The 23788-nt window shown below is 37.7% G+C and overlaps 1 protein-coding gene across 1 annotated transcript in view; it reads right to left on the bottom strand.

The window, feature by feature from the left end:
• Nucleotides 1-23788, bottom strand: part of KIF13B (kinesin family member 13B) — a 250412-nt gene that overhangs the window by 75350 nt on the left and 151274 nt on the right. The window contains 9 exon segments of the mRNA XM_020988799.2: nt 630-762; nt 2918-3075; nt 4343-4510; nt 10728-10856; nt 12001-12150; nt 13472-13618; nt 15735-15897; nt 18824-19037; nt 21598-21791. Coding sequence (XP_020844458.1) covers nt 630-762; nt 2918-3075; nt 4343-4510; nt 10728-10856; nt 12001-12150; nt 13472-13618; nt 15735-15897; nt 18824-19037; nt 21598-21791 — 1456 coding nt within the window.

Raw genomic sequence — 23788 nt, 5'->3', positions numbered from 1 at the left:
TTTTTCTTAAGATGTATTTTCTATTTATTGAAACATTTTCATCTCTACTTCTGCAGATCCGCTCTAATTTCTCAATGTGGTTACCAGAAGACAATAAAATATTCTAATAAAAATCTCACTAATGCACATGTGACAGAAAGCTTATTTCCTAACCTTATATGCATATTGCTTTAACAGCATCCTGTGGCTCCCCTCCCCACATGGCAATAATATACTACAGACTAATTTTTCCCAGTTATTTTTCCACTGTAGCATTTTGCCCCTGTTGATACTCTATCTGTTAGTTATTTACTCTAGGTAATTGTGCGATAATCTCCTTAAAGGCAAGGAAGATATTTTATTTCTTATTATACCTTTTCAGTAAATAGCATATAACTTTTCAACAAATGGTGGTAAACAGAAGCTCCTATGACTACTACGAAAGCATAATGAAAGAGGACTGGGTAGACATTAACTAAAGAGAAAGGCCTTAGCCAAACTGAAACATTAAAATGTAAGTTCCTTAAGGGCAAGAAATGTCTTTTGCTTTTGGGGGGGGGGCATCCCTAGTGCTTAGCACAGTGTTTGGCATATAGTAGGTGCTTAATACATATGTAACATTTCTATTGTTCTGGTTCCAATCCCCTTACCTGCCGTAGCTGGAAAATACCTCCTGTCTGTATGTCCTTTGCAGGAATCACTTCCACTGGGCAGTATTCTCCATTTTCATTCTGTTCCAGAATTTGAACCCAGAATTCTACTTTTCTGGTGACTTCACTCCATCTAGTAAACATTTAAGAGCTTTAAAATCAGATTTTCCATTTTGCAAAATGTTTAAGCAGATGAATAAAATCATATTACTCTCTAAAAGAAAAATCTACACTCACCCATATAATATTCATATTAGCAAAAAATAATGATTCTTTAAAACAAAGTTATGTAGACCTTACACTTAAGCTCGCAAAATAGCAAAAATACTAATATTCCATAGGGCATATAGTTGTTACAATGTCTGGCTGTTTGAAGAATGCTGCATAGAAGCTAGTATCATGTAATGGAAAAAGTACTGAATTTGGCATCACAGAATTTGAGTTTTAATCTTACCTCTGCTATTTACTACCATAAGTGTTCTTGGGGCAGTCAATGTTACAAGGAATCAATATAACAGTCTCTGAAAAGAAGAAGTCAGAGCTCTAAGGTCTTATCTGAAACTAAATACTAGTGTTCCAAGACTAAGAGTTTACAACTGAAACTGGACACTTTTAAAGTTCCCATGAAATGTAGACGAGTAACTTTACGGTTTAAGAGTTTAACTATTCTTTCAGTGAAGAAGTTATTGATGATATTTACTAATTAGTAGTAGGGTCCACACACTCAAGTAAAGGAAGATATTTTCACAGTTGAACTCATTTTAAGTCTACTTGGAAATGGCTCCATCAGAATTAATACCTTATGGTTATAGATGATTTGACCAAAGCCATTAATTCAACAATCCTGGACTCATCCTTGGCTTCTCCCTCCACATCAATCCCTACATGCAATAGAGTGTCAACATATTTCCCCTTCACCCTCTTTTCTCAAGGTATACTGTCTATTCAATTCAGGTCATCACTGCTCTCTTGGACTATTTGCAATAGACTCCTAAAGAACCTTCCTGCCTCTAATCTTTACCCTTTCCAACTATCCTTTACACAGCTACCAAAATGATATCCTTAAAACAAATCAGACTAGGTCTCCCACAGAACAAAAAATTTTAGTGGCTCCCTTTTGCCTCTAGGATAAGATACAAATTTTTCAGTCTGGCATTTAAAGTTCTCTATAATCTTCCTCCCACCTACCTTTCCAGTTTTATTTCATCTTATTCACTGCACAAGATCTCTGTCCTGATCAACTGTTCTGTTAGCTTGTCCCTGTATACAAAACTCCATTTACCACGTCTATATCTCTTGTATACAAGTGGTGTTCCACATCTAAAATGCATTCCCACCTTACAGAATCCCAAGCTTCCTTAAAAGCACAGCTCAGGTGCCAGCCACTTTTCTGCATGAAGACTTTCTTGATAATGCTAGTTATTAGTACTCTGTCCCTCTTCAAATTATTTTTTGTTTGTTTTCTTGTGGCCATATCATATTCCCAGTAGAATATAAATCCTTTGAGATAAAGAAATTTTGGGGTTTTGTCTTTGTATCTTCAGTGCCTACCTAACACATTGTCTTACATATAATTGGTACTTCGTAATAATTGTTAGCTGAATTGAAAGTTGAATTAAGAGAGTGAGAAACAAATCTATAAGGTAACTTCTAGTTTATACTCACAAAAACCTATCTCCTAAAATTCCCAAATAAAATTTGTTGCTCAAAACTGAATTTACTTAACCGTAATGAAATATATAGAAGCATACATTTCTTTGGAAGCCTTCTTCTAATTATGACAGCATTCTGATCAACAATCAAATTCAACTCCCTTCACACCAGTTACTTGAATACATGAGAATAAGAGGTTTCCAAATAAAGCTCAATTAGTTAACATGAAACCAACTGCAGAAGTTTCAGTGCTCTCTTAAGAGGCTGTTAATTACAAAACAATTCCCAATAAGTTCCCTAGCCAACCGTAAACCATTAACCACTCCATCTGAAACACCTGCTCACTGAACTTTTTTGGTAATTGTTCTTTAAAGCATATTTCTTTAGGAAGATTAATCTTCCGGAGAGGATCTTAATCATGACTTAAAATGGATCCCGTTTTTCTGAATATCCCATCTTTCTACAACATCTTAATTACATGGCTTTAGCACTAGTTCTATTTCAAATGATGGGGTACACTGATGATTCCTTGACGAATGACAGTCATCAGAAATAGCAGCACTGGCCCTTCAAGGTGAACTTAAATAATGTCTTGTGGTTTTTTTAAATAATGGAATCAGACATCTGAAAATCACCTATCCCGGAGACTCCGTGTTTTGGCTTGGATAATTCCCAAATCCCAAAGAGCTGGGTTTTTTCGAGGATCACTCATCTTGTGGCCATACACTTCAATTGCCAAAGCCCCTTCAGAAAGATATTCAATAAAATCTTCAGAGATGTTGACAGAAAACTCCTACACAGAACAGAAAAGGTTGGTTAATGAAAAAGCAGCTTTGTTCTCTCCCCAAAAACTCTATTATTGCTCATGCCTGATCTATAATGCATTCTTTAGCATGGAGTACAGTAACAGAAAAATGTCAGGTGTTTTATCGTTACAATAGCAAGAGCAGACACTCAAGAGCTATTCCCAGATGGCCTCAAATTCTTGACATTAAAAAATATGTGTATATACATTACACACACACACACACACACACTATACATTTTCAAAACAAAACCTGGGTGCTTTTGAACCACATCTAATATTTATTCTGCATGTAGCTGCTCTTTTAAAATGGCATACAAAAACAAGTATAATTATAAAGACAAAATATGGCAAGAATAAGCCAAGAGACTCTGAATAAGAGTTGACAATGTGTTGGTTCCATTATAAGGAATAATCCACCCTAATGATGGAAGCAAACACACAGAATTGCCAAAATCACAGAAAAGTGCTGAACCCCTAACTTCCGGCTCTAACCACAAAACTGAGAAATGAGTTTTACTTAAGATATCCCATCAATATATGAATGAGCAAGTGATCTCATCAGTGAGGATCAATCACCAATGTTGACTGGAACTCACCTGTCATATGGTAAGTAAGTATTAAAGAGCTGCCCTGGGATCAGAGAAGTTAAGGAATGTGCTAGAACTAATAAACGTCAAAGGTAGGACTTGAACGCTAGGACCTACATTGTATCCACTGTGCTGTGGTGTCTAAAATAAGGCATAAAAGAGCAGTTCTCAAACTTGTTAGTCTCAGGACCCTTTACCATTCATAAAAATTAGTGAGGTAGGAATCTCCCCAAAAGTTCTGTATACGTGGGTTATATTTGTTGATACATACTGTACTATAAATTAAGATATCTTTTTAGTATTATTATGAAAATAGTTTTGACTTCATGGAACCACTCAAAAGGTCTTGGGGATTCTCAGAGGTCCCCAGACTACACTTTGAGAACCGCTAGCACGAAGTATTTAAAGAAGTGAAAATTTCTTAATAAAAAAGTGCTAAATGCAAAATGGGTAAATAAAGAAAGTGGTGCAATTTCTCTTTTGGGAGGCCTTTAACATATGCTGGTGCCAAATTATTTCTAAGAAGTCAAATTTGTAAACACACACACACACGCGCAGATACATACACTTACATACATACACATACACACATACATACATACATACATACACTACATTTCTGTCAGTAGTCTTAACATCAAGCAATTCTGAAAAATAAAAATTACATTGCAGTGATCGAAGACCACCATGCACTGAGGCTCTTTGCCGACAGCAGAAGATGAGGTATCTACTTCAGGTGCGACAATGACTGGTTCCTGATCCCAGAAGTTGTATTTGCAGAACACAAAATTTGAGAGATGCTGTGGCAAACCTGTAGCTTGAAGTATTTTAACCTGCAGGAAAAATAATTTTTCAAAATCAGTAAAGTCAAGGCAAAAAGCATGGCAAGAAAATATAGAACTTAAGAATTATAAGAGTTTTCCTCTAGTCAAGTTGTAGCACTGTGGTATAATGGTAAAAGGAGTGAAGAAACCTGGGTTTTAGTTGATGACATATTACTGATTAGCTGTTACCCTGCCTAGAGTGAGTCATTTAACCTGTGAACCTCAAGGTCAAAAAAAATGAAATCATCTCTTGATCTATACCTATGCCTTAGGATTTTTGTGAAGATGAAACTGAAAAAGTAAAAGTGCTACATAATTATATTAATATTTTAAAATATAAAGTTTTAAATTTGTTTTTCAGTGGAACAGAGGTGACAAATGTTAGCATACATGTATATGTATAAGTATGTGTGTGTGTATACACGTGCATGCGAGCGGGTATAAACAAACCTACAAAGGTATACACACAGAGACAAACTACACTATAGTTTAGTCAGAGGCCAGACTGCAAGTATTGGGTCTGATCACATTAACTATGTTTTAAGAAGGAAACTGAGAAAAATTGAATGTGTACAATATGATTGAAGGAACGATAGTAAGAGGCCTGAAAACCATGCAGTAAGATGATCAGTGGAAGGAACCAGAGATGTCTAACCTGGAGAAGACAAGAAATTAGCAAGAGCAGAACTGCCTTCTATTATTAGGAGGATTTGCACAGGAAAGAAAGATTGTTCTACCTTCACACAGAAGACAGACCTATTAGAAGTAGGGAAAAGTTGCAGAGAGGCCACTGCCAATGTAAGTCAATACTAAGAAATTTCTAACAATTGGAGCTATCAAAAAGTTAGAATGGGCTGTCTTAGGAAAAACTGTGCCTCCTCACTGCTCCCATCCCATCCCTGTAACCATGAGACATGTTCAAGAAAAATAAAGGTTTTAAATGAGGGGTCCATGGATTTGGATGGGAAAAACAGTTACATTTCTATTTGCACTAACTTCTAACTGATGCTTAACATTTCCTTCAACTATTTAAAAACATTTTTTCTAAGAAGGGTTCCACAGAGGCTTCATCAGACTGCCAAGAGGATCCATATCACAAAATTGGTTAAGAATTCCTGAGGGAGAAGATGGATGACCTCTTACAGGAAATGCTATAAGAAGCTTTTCTATTAAAATCTAGCTGAGTCTGGAGAACCCCTCCAAACTCTGAGAGTTATAAATATTAAAAGTTTTATGAGAAAGAAATAATGATGTAGGGCATCATATAAACAGCATTATTTAAAAGTTTTCACTTTGGATGAATTTTTTTCAGTGCTTCTCTGATGGTAACATAGCCTAAAGAAACAAGGTTTAAATATATAGGCTGAATCCAAGGATTTCCCACAGAAAGTTATATCAGCACCTAATGTGGGAGTCATCACAGTTTTTAGTAATTAGTCATTCTTTTTGAAAAATTAACATTTTATTTTTTCTGAATTATATGTAAAAACAATTTAACATTCATTTTTGATAATTTTGAACTCCAAATTCTTTCCTAACCTCCCTCCCCTACTCCATCATTGAGAAGGAAAGCAATTTCATAAAAGTTATACATATGCAGTCATGCAAACATTTCCATATTAGTCATGAAAGAAAAAACAGGAAAAAAAAAATAAAGAAAGTTTGAAAAAAGAAAAAAACCCAGCATGCTTCAAACTGCATTCAGGTTCCACCAATTCTTTCTCTGGATTGGGATAGCATTTTTCACCATAGGTCCTTCAGAGTTGTCTTGGATCTTTGTGTTGCTGGGAATAGCTAAATCATTCATAGTGGATCATTATTCAATATTGCTGTTAGTTACTGCGTACAATGTTCTGCTCACTTCACTTTGCATCAGTTCATATATGTCTTCCCAAGTTTTTCTGAAAGTATCCTGCTTGTCATTTCTCACAGCACAATAGCAGTCCATCACAATGATATACCATAATTTGTTAAGGCATTCCCCAATTGATGGGCATCCCTTCAATTTCCAATTCTTGGCTACCACAAAAAGAGCTGCTGTAAATATTTTTGTACATTATAGGTCCTTTTCATTTCTTTAAAAATCTCTATGGGATACAAACCTAGTAGTGGTATTGCTAGGTCAAAGGGTATGCCTGTTTTATAGCCTGTTGAGCACAGTTCCAAATTGCTCTCCAGAATGGTAGGATCAGTTCACAACTCCACCAACAGTTCATTAGTATCTCAATTTTCCCACATCCCCTCCAACACTTGTCATTTTCCTTTTCTATATTAGCCAATCTGATAGGTGTGAGGTAGTACCTCAGAGTTGTTTTAAACTGAATTTCTCTAATCAACAGTGATTTAGAGCATTTTTTCATATGACTCCAAATAGTTTGATTTCTTCATCTAAAAGCTGCCTGTTCATATCCTTTGACTATCAACTGGGAAATGACTTGTATTTTATAAATTTGATTCAGTTCTCTATATATTTGAGAGATTAGGCCATTATCAGAGAAACTTGCTGTAAAAAAAATTATCTCTGATCTCCTGCTTTCCTTCTAAAATTGGCTTAATTGGTTTTGTTTTTACAAAACCTTTTTAATTTAATGTAATAAAAATGATCCATTTTATATCCTGTTTTGCTCTCTATCTCTTGTTTTGTGATAAACTCTTCCATTAACCACAGATCTGACAGGTAAACTATTCCACACTCTCCTAATTTGCTTATGGTATCACCCTTTATGTCTAACTCATGTACCCATTTTAACCTTATCTTGGTATATGCTATGAGGTGTTAGTCTATACCTAGTTTCTGCCAATCTGCTTTGTAATTTTCCCAGCAGTTTTTGTCAAATGGTGAGTTCTTGTCCCAAAAGTCTGGAACTCTGCATTTACCAAACACAAGATTACTCCAGTCATTTCTTACTGTGTACTGTGTACCTAATCTATTCCAATTTATTCATTCTTTGTACAACTGCTAACTTTGGGAGGAAAATTATCGTTTTTCCCATTAACTGTTTACAAAGATTTGCTATGTTTAGTACAGTGAATTGTTCTGCAATATTGTGTGGACAAAACCTTCCTATGAAAACACATTTCCAATTTTAAAATTATGTCTGTGAGAAAAACTTCCTTTATATTTAACTTTATAAGACAACATCCAACTTCAAAATCAGGAATACTTTGAGAATATTTTATCCTTAAATCTTTAGGTGCAGTTACAAAAGTCACCAAAAGGTGTCATGATAGCACAGAATTTTCTGTAGGCCCTGCTTACAAGGGAGAAATCACTAAGATCTACTTTGCAAGTCTTTTTAAATTGCATGTTAAGAAATAAGATCAGTGTCCTATGACGGACCTGCAATCCCCATCCACTATATCCCTCTTTTCCCCTAAAAAGGCTGTGAAATCTACTTATACAGGAGATAATTCTACTGTTCAATGCTATAATACTGCCCCTGTGTTTATTTCCACTCTGGGAGTCAAAGCTGATTTTTCTACAATATTCTATCCACAAACTGCTAGTTCCAAGGATATTTCTAGATTGACTGAACAACCTTAAGACACACCCTCTAAAGATCAGTGACAGAAAGAGCTATTTCATTTGTGACTAGGTACTCCCTTAGCACAGTGCTCTGCATGTAGTAGGGTCCACCTGAAGCAGCCAAAAGAAGGAATGTCAAGGATTGAAGGACTGAAGGAGGTACCACTGCCATGATTCACACTGCTGAAACCCTTCAGCCAGGCCAAGCACTCAGACTCTTTCCCTCAGAATGTCTGAATCTGTTTGCACAGGCTTGGTTGTACCTGTTTCTCCATCTCCAGAAAAACACTATCTGTTACTTGTGCAACTCTTCCTGTCTTTCCCCAGGCCCAATCCTTACCCATACCATGGATATTTCAGCATTTATCACCAGGATGCAAGGATGAGCCTTTTAATGGAAGAGAAAAAACGTTCCCTTAAATTGACTAACTCCTCTCCATTCATCCAACAATTATTTAGTGACTGCCTATGACATAACACACACAGAATGAGAGCCATATTTGCACTTGGGGCAAGTCCCAAGAACCACACCAAGGGCAAGCAACACAGTGATCCACAGGATGCCACAAAGCTACTGCCACAGAGGCTGCCCTTCCACATACACATAATTTTATAACTAACAGAACCAGGATTTAAAACCAGATCCTCTGAATCTTTCCTCTTATTTAGCCACCTCATTACACTAACCAAACCCCTGGGGAAAGATCAGTTATGTATTGATGCGCCTAAAAAGCTTTTTTTTTTTTGGCCAGGGGAAGTGGGGGTGGGGAAGGGGTAAGGTATTCCTATATGAATTTAATAACCACCTTTGAGTGACAGTCCTTTATTTTACTGGATGCTTCTGTTCCACTGTTGATTTTCATTTTGGGTCCTCCTGCCTAACTGCTAGATTTCTAGCATCAGGCAGGTTTGAAGACAAAATTCCAGGGAGCAGAGAAGACTTCTGATGAAAGGGATGCAGGGGTCCATCACAAAGTGCACCCCATTTCCCCCTGCTTCTCTTCCCAGTCACCCCAAGAGGATGTGAGGGCTAATCATGAAACAGGAAAGGAGGAGCTTCCCAATCCACCTCTGGTCCCCAGGATGCCCTGCTCCCCAGGAAGGCTCCTTGCTCATCACTGCCTACAAAGAGGGTCCTGGCTTGCTGCACTTCCATGTTCACACCCAGGAGATAATTAAGCTGCTCCTAGAGCAGGCCCCTGCTTCACCTCTTTCACCTTTCTGTTCTGCATGACCAGAACTGAACCATGCCCAAACTCTAAGCTCTGGCCCTGCCATATTCCTTAAACTCAAACAGCCTTCTGAGGGCAGTCATTTAATTTTCCCAACGTAGGGGGAAAAAATGTATTGTTGCTGTTGTTTTTTTGCCCAATCTTAGGTTGCCCCAGAGCATAGCTAGGTGACATAATGGATAGAGTGCCAGGCCTGGAGTCAGAAATACTCATCTTTCTGAGTTCAAATCCAGCTTCAGACACTTACTATGTGACCCTGGGCAAGTCACTTAACCCTATTTGCTTCAGTTCTTCATCAGTAAAATCAGCTGGAAAAGGAAATGGTAAACCATTCCAGTATCTTTGACAAGAAAAACCTCAAATGGGATCACAGAGAGTCGGACACAACTAAAAAGACTAAATAATAAGTTGCCCCACAAGGGACTGGTCCTTACCTCCCAGCAGCTTTAGCTTCCTCAACCTTGATGGAGACCAGAAGTCCAAGTAATTAAGTTCAACAAACTATTACTGAATAATAAGGGTAAAGTGGTCTGGTATATGGAGCTTAGAATCAGAAGAACTAGGTTCAAATCCTAGACCTGTTCCTAAATGACCTTGAGCAAAAGTCACTTAAACTCTCTTGTCCTCAGTTTATAACAAAATGGGAAGGTTGGACTAAATGATGTCTAAATTCCCTTTCAGTTCTGAATTCTACAATGCCTGTGTAAATCTCCCACTTCTCACTGCCAGCATAACCATCATCTACAATCTATTATCCCCACTCCCAACTATCTGTCAAAGTTGGCTTTATCTGACAGTTCAAGGTATCACACCCTTTCAATGGCATATGTATTTTAATAGAGGGTACAAAAAAACCAAAAAGCTTTCTAGTCCCAAAGGAATGAAATCTTTGTGCTGGAATTTAGGGCACCAGTGATATATGTTAAGGATGTGGGGATCTTGCCTGGTGTGCCTTAAATCCAATAACATAGGGAGCCATTTATTCTGCTTTCATTCTCATCTAAGAGAGAATAGTATGAATGTCAAGATGCAAAAAGGGAAAAGCATTGCATATACAGAAAATAGTGAGCATATACGCTGAGCCAAGTACACAAGGGACAGGCCTGGGCTGATACTCATCTATTTTCCTTTATTCAGAGAAGCCGTAAGACAAATCCCAATCTATATGATACGTATGTCAAAACCTAAATTTTATTTTTTTATATTAAAAAACTAGTTCAATTTATACCCTAGATTGATATAATGTGATAAAAGAATGTCTCTAAAATTACTATATGGTTTTTTGAGACAGGTCTCTGTACCAAATAATTTACCATCGATCACCATACCATAAGGAAAAAAAAAACAACAACACAAAATTTTCATCTTCTCCCATCTCAAAAGCCCTACAATGAACCACAGTGGTTTTAAAAAAGTTCCCCTCATACCTACCCACTGCTTTGGGTAAATAAAATAAAACTCGACTTACCATGCACACTAATTTGTGGTCCTGTGTGTCCTTATCAAATGAAAAATCCACACTGTCGTCCCCACCTGCAATTCGCTCTCCAATAGCACCGCTGATCTGCACCACTTCTACATGAAGCCGACCTGCCACCTGAGAAGGTGAGAAGGAAAAGGAAAGCGATATTTCCTCTTTTTTCCTCTGAAAAATGAATGTCAGCTTTAGATTCCACTGCTTGGGGCAGTAAAAATAAGGTGGCTGTAGCTATGGCTTCGGACCTCTACTATGCCACTAAACAAGTCTCTAATTTTCTTTACAAAGCAGTTGTGATTATCCAAGGCTTGCAATGTTTGCCAAGTACCAGTATGGCTGCCCATGATCAATCCTTCAAGGTTCAATAATCTGTAAAGTGTGGGGACTTTCTCCACCAATACGGATCACAATGCCTTCCTTTACAACTCAGTAGATGCTCTTTAGGAGTTGCCTGTGTAATTCTTTTACATACGTTGTGGCCAGCACGGTGATGAGGCTCCCTGATTTAGCTAATTCAGTCCACTGATGCCTGGCATACACCAAGTATGTTGCCAGGCCTGCACTCCAAGTACTTCCAACTTGATAGGACCTTATAGAAAATATACTCTACTAGTAGAAAAATTAAGGACACAGGGTCACCTTCCCCCTTGATGAGGCACTAGAGTAGTACCTTAGCAAAGGCTATCACAATCATTTTTATTAATAAAACTACCCGTTATTTCTTCAATTTTACTTGCCAGACACAAGAACTTGAGAGTGATCACATTAACAATGTTGGTAGTACCGTCATTTTTTATTATACTGACGTGGTGGAGCTATGAGCACCGAATATTACTCCAGTTATGAGTGTGCTTTTTTTAAAAAAAAACTTTTTTTTGTTGCTTTTTATTTGATCACTTTATAACCGAGCAAAGAAAACACTATACACAATGATAACAACAACATAAATGAAAACAAGCACCACAAACCAATTGAAAGTGAATATTGCAAAATGACAAAAACAATTTTGGCCTCAAAGAAGACACCTGAAAAGAAATCCTTCCCAGTCCAACCCTTTACAATGGTGGGAGGAGAACAGGTATGGGCCCCTGCATATGAGTTTTGCTGATTGTTTATCTTCCTCCTCTTTTTCTTAAAACAATTATAAATATATGTATATATGTGTGTGTACATACACGCAGAGAAAGAAAGAAACAGGAGAGAAAATCACTTTCTTGGAGGTGAGATGAGAAATACAGGGGACACAATAAAAAATACAACCAACCTCTCCTTTCTGGTTGATGATTGGCACAGCATATTGTAACTTCACATCATAAAAAAGAGAGCTGAGGAAAACATTGGCCACACCAATAAGACTATGGTTCTCTTGCTCATCATAGAATGGATCAGCTCGCTTGAAGTAAGACCTTGTTACCTTTAATGAAATTCAGAACACACAGCTTCAGAAAGTTACTTAGAAGACATGAATCCAAATTAGCGCTTTTCTCTTGACCTATCCCAATATGAGCCAATAAATGAATATGTAAAAGGGACTGAACCCTTCATTTTTACTGTAACCTCACAGAATATTAGTGTTGGAAGGGACCTCAAAGGTCCCACAAGGGGGTGTGCTGCTACACCTGGTTTAGAAATCACTCTAAGCTCTTTCATTTACTTGAGGCAAATAGGGTCATTATAACTCTTTTAGAATAGCTTTTGCATAGCCTTTAGAAGAACACTTATTCTACTGCTAACCATAACAGAAAGTCATCCAAGAGGAAAAAGGAAAATTACAGAAAAGAGGAAAAATTATGTATTTCCTTTTTAAAACCAGTGAAAATAATACCCATGGTGGTTATAGTGGGAGAAATACATCAGAAATATCTTTTCTTCCAATGGTCCCAATGTGGCACCACGTAGATTTGGAGTCAGAATATGAGCTTGGATTCCTATCTCTGACATTTACTAGCGTGTGACTATCACGAAGAAGGCATTTAAACCCCTCTGAACATGCTTAAGATGGAGATAACAGTATTTACGTTACCAACCTCACAGTGTCACTAAGAAAGCATTCTGTAAAACATAATGTGCTATCTAAATGAGAGCTATTATAATTCTGTGAATAGAGCCCTCACTAAGTACAAACACATTTCTATTCACATTCATATTAAAAACTGAAATCTCTTAAAAAGCACAGAAGTTATGTCCATTTAATAACTTATCACTTAATATTTGTTCTGAAATGGCAGAAAGAATTGCAAATGAACCCTGGATTGTACCCCAATACTATCCCTTTATGAGTGTAGCAACATGGAGCAAAATGACTGGACTTCTTAGAAAATGACCACAGAACACATAAAGACGCAGATGTGAAATGCAAAGTAAATACATCTTCACTGCATTTGGAATCATTTTTTTTTAATTTTAATTAATTTTTTTCAATTTTTAGTTTCCAACAATCACTTAGAATTGTTTTCAGTGATCAGTCTAAGAGGTTTAAGTGATCAAATGCGAGACAAAATACTTTTGGAAATTAATTAAACATGCTCTGAATCAGGAGAATCAAGGAATGGTAGAACATTGATTTTTTTAAAAAGAATTTCTGGTTACCTAAACACTGCAGAAATCTACAAGTAATTCTGATGCTATGAACTGGAGTGGGCTTAAAGATTTTTACTGCAAAATCAGTTTCCTAATTCCTGTGTGGTCCTTACATGCAATACCAATTTAGCTATTATACACTGATTACTACTTACTGGGCTGTCTTCATCACATTCCTTCCACTCCTGATAAAGGTCCCTCATGTCCAACAATCTGTTGTCCAGTTTCTCCAAGGACCATATCTGTTTGCCTTTGCCTTTTCTCCTCACCTGGATTGCAGGTTCACTGAGAAGTGAGCCTCGCTGCAAAAACATGGGGAGTTACTGGAAGAGGTGTTAAAGAGATTCACAATGTAAAGTAAAGCAAAAGTAACTCTGAACGTACACTTGTCGAACAAAATATAACAAGCTGCTAATATAGCTGTACTCTACTAACAACTCATGTTTATATAGTACTTCAGGTTTGGGGAAAAAAAAACCTTTTAATATAAATTCACCAACTTAGATACGTCACAAAACATCTAGCATTTTCAATGAACTGAATTTTTACAGCAGCTCTACAACTAGATCAACAAAATCCATTAAGGAGAGCTAGGAAAAATTATTTGGTGGTAGCTTGAAAAATACTAGGGCAGACTGCAAAAATTTCCCATAGAGTGTAACCAGGTATACAGAAGTGAGTAGCGCTACAAGGCAAGGAAGAGACAGTATCTTCAGCTCTAACTTTGGACTGAGTGGAGTTTTTTGACTGGTCTGACACACCTCTTGGGAATTTCAGAGTACTGTGAAATGAACACATGCTTACACTGCTATCTTATGTGCAGTCATTACTGTACTTGAAAGCTAACTGCCAGGCTGGGGTATTTTTGAAGAAATTATCTCCTCGACATGAAAGCAACAATGATCTGGGGCTTCTCAGAAGTAGCAATCGAGAGTCCATCCTGTGCTCTAGGTAATTTCTACTGAACCTAGTTACATGCTCTTTTAGGGCTGCCCCATTTAGCCGAATGATGGTTAAACAGAACGTCCTGCCACTGGACAGGTTTTTGGCCAGGACCGAGTAACAGAGATTGTTCCCAAATGTGGCCGAGCAGGAACAAAAATGGCAGGAGCTGCTGGCAGCTTGCTCCTGCCTCTGATAAGGCATGGAGAGAATGGAAGGGAAGAAGCCAAACCCTCTTCCCAGGAAGGAAAGCATGAATATTAAGGAGCTGGGACCAAACCCAGTGGGCTAGGAAGGCAGACGGCTGGGATGTAGAAGCAGGATGGTGAGAGATAAGAGATGAAGACCACTGACAGACCGGAAACAGATGTGTAGGCTAGGCAGCCAGAGCAGAGTTCAGTGGGACAAGGGAGCTGGGTCAGAAATAATGACAGCCACACTGTCATTATAAGAGGTAAAGCCCAGGGTCAGGCACTAACACAAGGTCAGTTCTTAGGAGAAGGTTAGATTGCCAAAATGAACCCAGCTGGCAACAGGGTTAGCTTATGGAGGACTGAGTTCCAGCTTTTCTACCCCTACACAGCAGGCAAGGTGACTATGGCTGCAGTCTGTGACCTTGTTCTTCCTGGTCCTTGCATCAGACTTCTTCCCACATCTCTAGCCCCTAAATGTATTTCAGGCATGGTTTTTCATGACCATGGATCTCAATGACACTAAGTATACTTTTAGTAAATGGCAAACAAAAGAATCAAATTTCAGGCAGATGAATTCTCCCCCTCTACACACATAATTAATATAAAGAAACAATATATTTCCTATAAGAGATTTTCATATACGGAAAAGAAACAATTAAAACAACCATGTATACAGAGGGTTTGAATAAGACTTAATCAGAAAACACCTCACCCCATCCCGCCCAAAAACAAACTAAAAGAAAAAACACAAAATGAAACAGAAGACACAGCCTTATGATGGTAGAAACATATTCAACTTAGAGAAATAATAATAATTTATTTGACTACTTCATGGCTAGAACAAGTACTGTAGGACAAACGGAAACACACTGCCCCTCACCTCAAGTTGCCTACAATCTAGAATATACATATGAAGAAAATGGAGAACAGTTTTATAGAACACAGTATCAACAAATGAAAAATGATATAACATCAGCCCAATGTGCAAGTGCCAAAGAGATGCTAAGTAAACAGACTGAGGTGAAGTTAATCATGGAAGACCTGTGGGAGTCTAATGGTGGGTTGGTAGAAGGGAGAGAAGAGAGCATTGCAAGCAGAAGGAGGGGCACCTGCAAGAGGCAGGGAGACCAGGAGAGGAAAGCTGCACGTGAGGGGAGCATCAAGAAGTTAGCTTGGCTAGAACAGAGGTTTGGGCAAACCTCAGGAATCACACCTATGAAAGAACACGGGGGAAAGTGCTTTTATGCAATGGAATACTTGATCCCATTATCCAAGACCTCACCTTCCTGTTAGCATCGAGGCTGGAGGCTGGAATCTGTAAGGTGACTTTATATTCTGTTCTCTTCTCCAGCTCCTCTGCAATGAAACTAGCTTCTCTCACTAACAGATTGGCTTTAACAATCTGCTCTCTCAGTTTCATCAGGCTGTTGTTCAGCGTTGCTTCTCTTTTTCAACAGGGAGAACAGACAAGATGGAAAAACAGAATATTATGTAATGTATCGACGAGACTAAATTCAAAATTGTAACCACACTTGAGAACGGATTGGCCTGCGTAGATGAAGAACATGCTTGTGATACTATACTCTCACTCAAACCCTTTCATGAGAGACAGCATGGTATTTGTGTATTTGTGACGGCATTTGGGTCAGAGATACAGTCCATGGCTATAGAATATGGTAGCTCTCCGAGACTGAAGGGAGATCAAGCCTACACACACTGTCAGCCTCATTAACACTCTGGATATGTGTACCAATCAACCAAAATCACTTCTTCTTGTTGCTTGTGACGGTATTCATTTTTTGCTCATTTGCCTTAACGGCACTGACCTAAGCTTCAGCACCTAAAATTTTTGAACAGAAAAGAGTAATTACAGTTAAACTTCTACATATGCTATATAGCACTAAGTTACTGTCAAATCTGAATGGTCACTAAATGGGGAAAAAAGAGAAGATGCTATAACAACTTACATAGCTAACATGATCTACAATGCAATAAATTAGTATGAAAAGAACAACACTTATCATTTCCAAAAAGAGAAACTGATCTCTCAGAGTCCAAAGAGAAGCATATTTTTTTCTCCTTCTTCCTTTTTTGTGGGATTGGCCAGGAATTTGTTCTGCATGACTATACATAGTTGTTGTAATGGGCTTTGTTTTTCTTGCCTTCTCAATGGGAGTAGCTGGGCCAAGGGAGGAGAGAATTTGGAAGTGAAATAAAATAATACTGAATTTTTAAAAAATGATAAGCTGAGAATGCCAAATGGTGCTTAGTTATAACACTTCATTTTTATACAATTTCTGGGAGAGTAAAGAGATCATGTCTGAAGTTCAAATCTTGGAATATATCACAGATGTTAATGGTGGGGGGTGGGGGTTTTCTCTGAAGAAACCTCCGTAAGAGTAGCTAGTCTAGGTGAGTTCCAGAGCTAGGGTTAGATTACAATTACCCTGGGCCAAAACCTGACTCTCAGAGGGAAAAGTTGGGAGTTTGTACAGAGAAGGAGTATCGGGCTAAATAGTTGACAGGTAGTATGGTTCTGTTGGAGACAACCTCCAAGTTTGGCTACTACAGAGAGGAAGGATTGGATATATTCCACCATCCTAATTGATTACATATGGATCAAGCCTTGCCCCTCCCCACTTTACCCCACCAAGGACCCTAGTACTCACTATAGATGATATACATGACCTTTTTCCTGTTGCTATATCAGAATAATACTGTTATAAATATATTTGGGGCAGCTAGGTGGCACAGTGGATGGAGCACAGGTCTTGGAGTAAGGAAGACCTGAGTTCAAATCCAGCCTCAGACACTTACTAGCTGTGTGAGCCGGGGCAACTCACTACCCTATCTGCCTCAGTTTCCTCATTGGTAAAATGAGCTGGAGAAGGAAATGGCAAACCACGCCAGTATCTTTGCAAAGAAAACCCCAAATGGAGACACAAAGAGCCAGACATGCCTGAAACGATTCAACAACAACAAATATATTTGAAGAGATAGCTATTTTTTCTTTTTAATAATAATCTCAGGGTATATTCCCAACAACAAGGGGACAATGTGGTGTAGCATTGAGAAGCCCACACACTAGCTGTAAAACCATGGGCAAATTAATCGACTCCTCAGGGCCCCAGGCAACTGTAAAAACTTTTAAGTTACAAATGAGTTGCTATCCACATTGCTAGGCAAACTTTCCCATCACTCTATACCAAGAGGTCACCCACTCTAATGAAATCACAGGTCAGGAACAACACAAACAATACCCCAACAATGCAATTATTGTGCCAAAGGGCAACGAATATTTTTGTAACTTTTACCAACCAGATTTCTTTCTCAAAAGACTGTACTAGTCTGCAATTTCATCAACATCAAATAGTTTTGTGTGTTTCTCTACAATCCTACCAGGACTGAGTTTCTGGCTTTTAACTATTTTTGCCAATCTGATTAGTATAACTCAAAGTTATCTTAATATGCATCTATACTTATTAGGGAGGTCAAACATCTTTATAAGGGAATACAAAAAATTTATGCTTCCTCTTTGTAACTTGTTCATAAGTTGCAATTTTTATTGACTGGCTATTACTTTTATTTACACACACACACACACACACACACACACACACTCTTAACAGTTCTTTATTTCTTTGTATATTTTGGATTAATTTTTATTTGTCCAATTTTCAATATATTTCCCCATTCCATTATTTTTATTTTTTACCCTATTTCTTCTATCATGTCAATATTTTATGTAATTAAGCATATCTGTCTGATTCCTATATTTGTATAATTTTTAAAAAGTAAATCTCCCTTCCATGACAGAAAAAAGTACATTATTTTCCTATCTTACGTATTTTTTTTGGTTCTTTGTGATATATGATTAAGATATGGGTCTAAATCCATTTCTCAAGATATGGTTCAAGAAACTAGTTTCCCCAAATATCTTTGTTAAATAATTAATTTTTTACTCAGTTCTTGTTTTCTACAGGTTTAATAAATATTAATCTTTTGTACAAATTTGCTTGGTCACATGGTAACTCTGTTCTATTCAGTTCATATGCCTACTACCAGCACTTCTTTGACTGGTACAAAATAATTCTGTATCTTTCACCTAGGGCATCTAGGGAGCAGTGGACAGAGCTTGGGACCTAGAGCCAGGAAGACCTGAGTTTAAATCTGGCCTCAGACACTTACTAGCTGCATTACCCTAGGCAAGTCACTTAACCCTGTTTGCCTTAGTTTCCTCATCTGTAAAATAAGCTAGAGAAGAAAACAGCAAACCACTCCAGTATCTCTGCCAAGAAATCTTCCCAAATGGGGTCACCCCCAAATTGGACACGCCTGAAAACGACCAAACAACAACAATCTTTCACCTACCTCTCTTCTGCCCACTGTCTTAAGCGTTGCTGGGCACTGGGAGAATGGAAGGGGAATTTGTCCATACTACTACGGTAGGACTGTTTCTCAGGAGAAAGCCTTCTTCTTAGCTGCTCCAGCTCGTGTTCATACATCAGTCTCTGACGCTCCAATGCTGACCGCTTCTCCTCTTCATGCTGTTGCTCCAAGCTGTACAAGATGGACTGCATTGGATCTAATCAAGATCAAGAAACCACAGGTAAGTACTTGAAATAGAATAAATATTTGGCTTAAAAAATTCAATGACCTAAAACACATACTTCAAATATTGTTCTATAATCCTGTTACACTAGTTAGTAGAACCTCTGACTAAACTATTTCCCACTCTTACTATCATGTGCATCTTTAGACAGCATACAGTGTGTTACAAAACTACTGCAAATGATGTCATGGGCTCAATTTCACAAAAGAATTTGGTTTCACATTTCATGAAGAAAATGTAAAAATGGTCTATTTAGAATATGAATGTTGGCAGTATTAAAAAAAATTGAGGTTTAAAAAAAATGACAACCACCAATGTCTCAAATAGCCATAAATTGAGGCCAAAGTATCTGTGGATACATTGCTGAAATTCTATACCATCTGATTATATCTTATTTCAAAATACTTCTTCATTTTCAATATTTTAAAATAATTCCTAACAATAAAAAATATTACAAAGCTCAACAATCATAATTCCCTAAGAAAAAGTAATGATTAGGAGGGTGTATAGAGAAGAGTAAAAAAAAAAATCAACAAAATCTTCACTGGAATGGCACAAATATTTTACCTACAATTTTTTACCACTACATATGGATTTCACATAGCACTATAGGTACCTGAAGACAAGTGGAATAAAGTTAATACCCACACTCTCAGTCTCCATCACATCTTCACTTATAAAATTTTCCTCCCACTCCTTAGCAAAAAATAGTATTAGGTTTCTGTTAGAAGGAACAAGATCCAACTATTTTCTGAGACATATATAGAAATGTTATACGATGGAATTAAAGATGATAATAATCGTCAAGCAATTTAAACATACTTGGAATCAGAAGATCTGAATATGAACCCAAATTCTGCAACCATGTAAAAAGTAACTGATAATGCCTAACATTCCAGTGTGGGAAGGCATCTCTGTGTCCATGCAAATTTAAACCTTATGTGAAAAAGATTCCTCACTACAACATATTTAACTAGTGGCAATCCAATATCTGCTGGAAGACCTCTAAGGAGGCTGAGCCCACTACATTAGAGGCAATCCATTTCACTTTGCGACAGTTCTCATGTGAACAAGTGTTTCCTGATATCAAGCCTAAATTTGATTTCTTGAAAAACTCAAAGTTCTTGTTCTTCCCAGTAAAGTCAACCAGAACAAGTCTAACAGCTCTTCTACAAGGCAGACACCAGCTATTGTGTCTCCCTCCCAAATCTTCTTTCTCTTCTCCGAACTATTCTCGGTTCCATCAATTGACGTTCTTATGACACGGACATAAGGCACTGTCCGCTACCCTGGTTACCTTCCTCTGGACACTCGCCAGTCCTTCCTAAAATGTAGTACCCAGAAGTGAACACAATATGGCAGATGTGATTTGACTAGGGCAGAGTAAAATAGGATTCTCACCTCCTTGTTCCTAGAAGTTATTCCTCTCTTACTGCAACCCAAAATTATATGAGCTTTTTTTGGCTGCCATGTCACGTTGCTGATTTATATTGAGCTATTTAGTCCATTTAAAAATCACCACATGGTTTTCAAACTACAGTCTAATCATCCCTCCTCCAACATCTTGTACTTGTGGGGTTAATTTCTTGAACACAAGTATAAGACATTTATTCATATTAAATTTCATCTTACTGAACTGAAACCAAGGTCACAATTACTTTGATCATAACTCTGTCATCCAGTGTGTTATCCATCCCTCTAAGCTTCGTGTCATCTGTAAATCAGACAACGATGGCTTTACCCAAACTTCTGATATAAATGCAAGAGAGTAGAGGGTCAAAGACAAAATCCAGGAGCATTCCACAGGAGACCGCCTGATAAGATGAACACTTAAAGGATTACTCCTAATCCAGCCAATCTTGGGGAGTTCCAAATCCATCTAATGGTGCTGTTGGTCCTTTTCACAAGACCTCCAGACAGTTTATCAAACACCATCAAGTTGAGAAATCTGGTCAAAAAAGAATGTAGTGGTGGTCTGGGATGATCTGTTTTTACTGAAGCCACATCAGCTCTCAGAAAGATGGCTCTTTTTCCTAGATACTCGCTCACTACCTCTTTAACATCAAATTGTAGAATTTTCTGAAAATCAAGAAGATATTTGCCTTTCTCCAGTTCTGCAGTACTTCCCAAATTTGTATAGTACACTGAAGTTGCAGAGTGCTTTCTAAAGACCCTTTCATTGGCTCCTCACAATAATTTGAGGTGGGAGGGTCTTACACCCTCAGTGATCTTGGGAATGTCCTGCTGTGTGGGAGTCTGTTTCCTGGCCTGTAAAATCAGCACATCACATACGATTGCTAAGGTCCTCAATGGCTTTGTACTCTATTCTATTATCAGTAACCCAAACCTGGGGGCAGTGGAGAAATGCTGTGAACTAGAAGTTTTGGGGAAATCTGACTTTGGGTGCAAGTTAAATCAAAGCTATAGAGAAAAGCAACACCAGCACTTCCATTCTGATGACCGTTTGGAAGGCCTCTTCCCTAAGGGTGACTTTTAAGAATTCCAAAGAACACAACAATGGAGTACTGTTTACCATTGTTCCCCAGAGCCTTCATAGTCACTTCCATTTGTGCATACTCATAATTGAAGTTAATTTCACTGGACACCTCGCTCGAAGTGTCTCCATCTACATCCAGCTGCTCCGCACTGCTGCTATTCTTCACAGAATTTTCTTGGTCCTCATCTTCTTCTTTATCTAGTTTCTTTTTCTTTTTAGGCAAATTGAGTCTTGAAAAAGTGAAAAAGAGTAATTTTCTTAATAAAATCTTATTCGTTCATTTAACAAATACTGAATAAAGTGTCTACTGAGGGCCAGGTGACAACTACAATTTACATTTATTTGGCACTTAAAATTTACAAAGTACTTTTGCCTCAAAAACTACAGATGTGTATAAAACAGTCCTTGCTCTAAGGATCTGACAATCCAATAAGATAAATAAGAGACGTACAACACAAAGAATTATGTGTTACTTATGTGAAATATGTCCTTACAATTATTACAAATTTTAAATACCAGATGAATTCATTTCTAGCTAAGATATTCAGGGAAGGCTTCATGTAATGGGCATAATTTAAGCTAGGCACTGAAGAATGGCTAGGAGTTTCATAAGCAGATAGAGTAGGAAGAAAGTACAGGCAAAGAGAACATGGTTAGTCAAAGACATAGAAAAGTAAAGTGTATTTTTGAGGAATGGCAAGCAAACATAACAGACTAGCACATAAGGTTATTGCAGAGGAAATGATGAAAGCTAAAACTAGGGTCAAGATTTTGGAGGGCTTTTAATTCATTAAAAGTCAACCTAAGAGATTAGAGTTTGATTAGAATGGACAGAAACACGGGCTTGTAGTCAGAAAGAAATGGGTTAGAATCCCACCCTAGACACTTTCTAGCAGTGTGACCCTTACCAGTCACTGGAGCGTGGCTATGGAAAACAGTGTTGGATTTGGAGTCAGGGGAGGGAAATTTAAATCTATTCTCTGTACTTCCTACTTGTGTGACTTTAGGCAAGACTCTTAAGCTCTCTGCACCTCAGTTCTTCATCTGTAAGATGAGGGGGTTGGACTAGATGACCTTTAAGGTGCCTTTTAGCAACAAATCTATGTTCTTATGTCTGCAAACCTGTTTTCTCTTCTGTACATGGAAGTAATGACAACATTTATGCCATAAGGTTGCTATAAGGACAAAACGAAATGTTATATATAAAAAACATTACCTAACAAAGCACCATATAAACTTTAGCTCACACTATTATTAGACAACAGAAAGTCGCCTGATGAACAGGGAAATTATATCATCAAACTGTTACTTTATAAAGATTAGTTTGACAGGATGCACTGAAGGGGTAAAATCTCCACCCAAAGATCCTGAACTATTGCAACAGTTTAGGCATGAGGTGAGATAAGGCCCCTCAACTAGGGGACAAATGTAAGAGATGTTCCTATGGAAGAATCAACAGGTCTTGATCACTGAATGGAGTGGAGAAAGAGGAGACAAAGATGATTCTGAAGTTTTAACTTTTGACTAGAAGGGCATTATCACTGAAAGAAATGTTTTTCAAAAGGACAACTTGGATTTGAGAGGAAAATGACAGTTTTGGCTTTTAAACATGTTGAGTTTGAGAATGAAGAAAGACAGGTAGAGCAGAGAGTTAGAAATGTAGGACTGGAGCTTGAAAGAGAATTTAAGGCTGGAGATAGATATTAACATACTGAGTAAGAGTCAAGATCTCAAAAGATCTCTAAAGCTTGTACAATGCATTAAAACCTTAACAAGATAAAATTTTAGAGGGACAATGAAGGATCTTAACTCAATCAGCTAACAGGCATTTATTAAGTGCTTATTATGTGTTAAGCACTGTTCTAAGTATTGGAGATAGAAAGACAAAAACACGGTCCCTGCCCTCAAGAATCTCACATTCTGCTGTGGAGTTAACATGTGAATACATACATACAAAATACATACAGGATAGGTAAAAGTTAATTTCAGAGAGATGGCACTAAAAACCAGGGAGGGGACCAGAAAAGGCCTCCTGCAGCAATATAGATGAGTCTTGATGGAAGCCAGATAAAATAGGACAGCATTCCAGGGACAGGTCTCCCACAAGGAACATGGGAGTCATCAAGTTAGGGGTCATAGTTCAAACTCTAAGTGAATATAATATGGTCACAAGGGAGAGAAACAACAGGAGCTAAAGTCAGAGTCGTAACAGTTTGAAAAGAAAACA

This window comes from Phascolarctos cinereus, unplaced genomic scaffold (genome assembly GCF_003287225.1).
Source record: "Phascolarctos cinereus isolate Bilbo 61053 unplaced genomic scaffold, phaCin_HiC Scaffold_2;HRSCAF=192, whole genome shotgun sequence".
Taxonomy (NCBI): domain Eukaryota; kingdom Metazoa; phylum Chordata; class Mammalia; order Diprotodontia; family Phascolarctidae; genus Phascolarctos; species Phascolarctos cinereus.
Note: the sequence above shows the minus strand (reverse complement) of the source record. Positions and strands in the feature narration are given on the sequence as shown.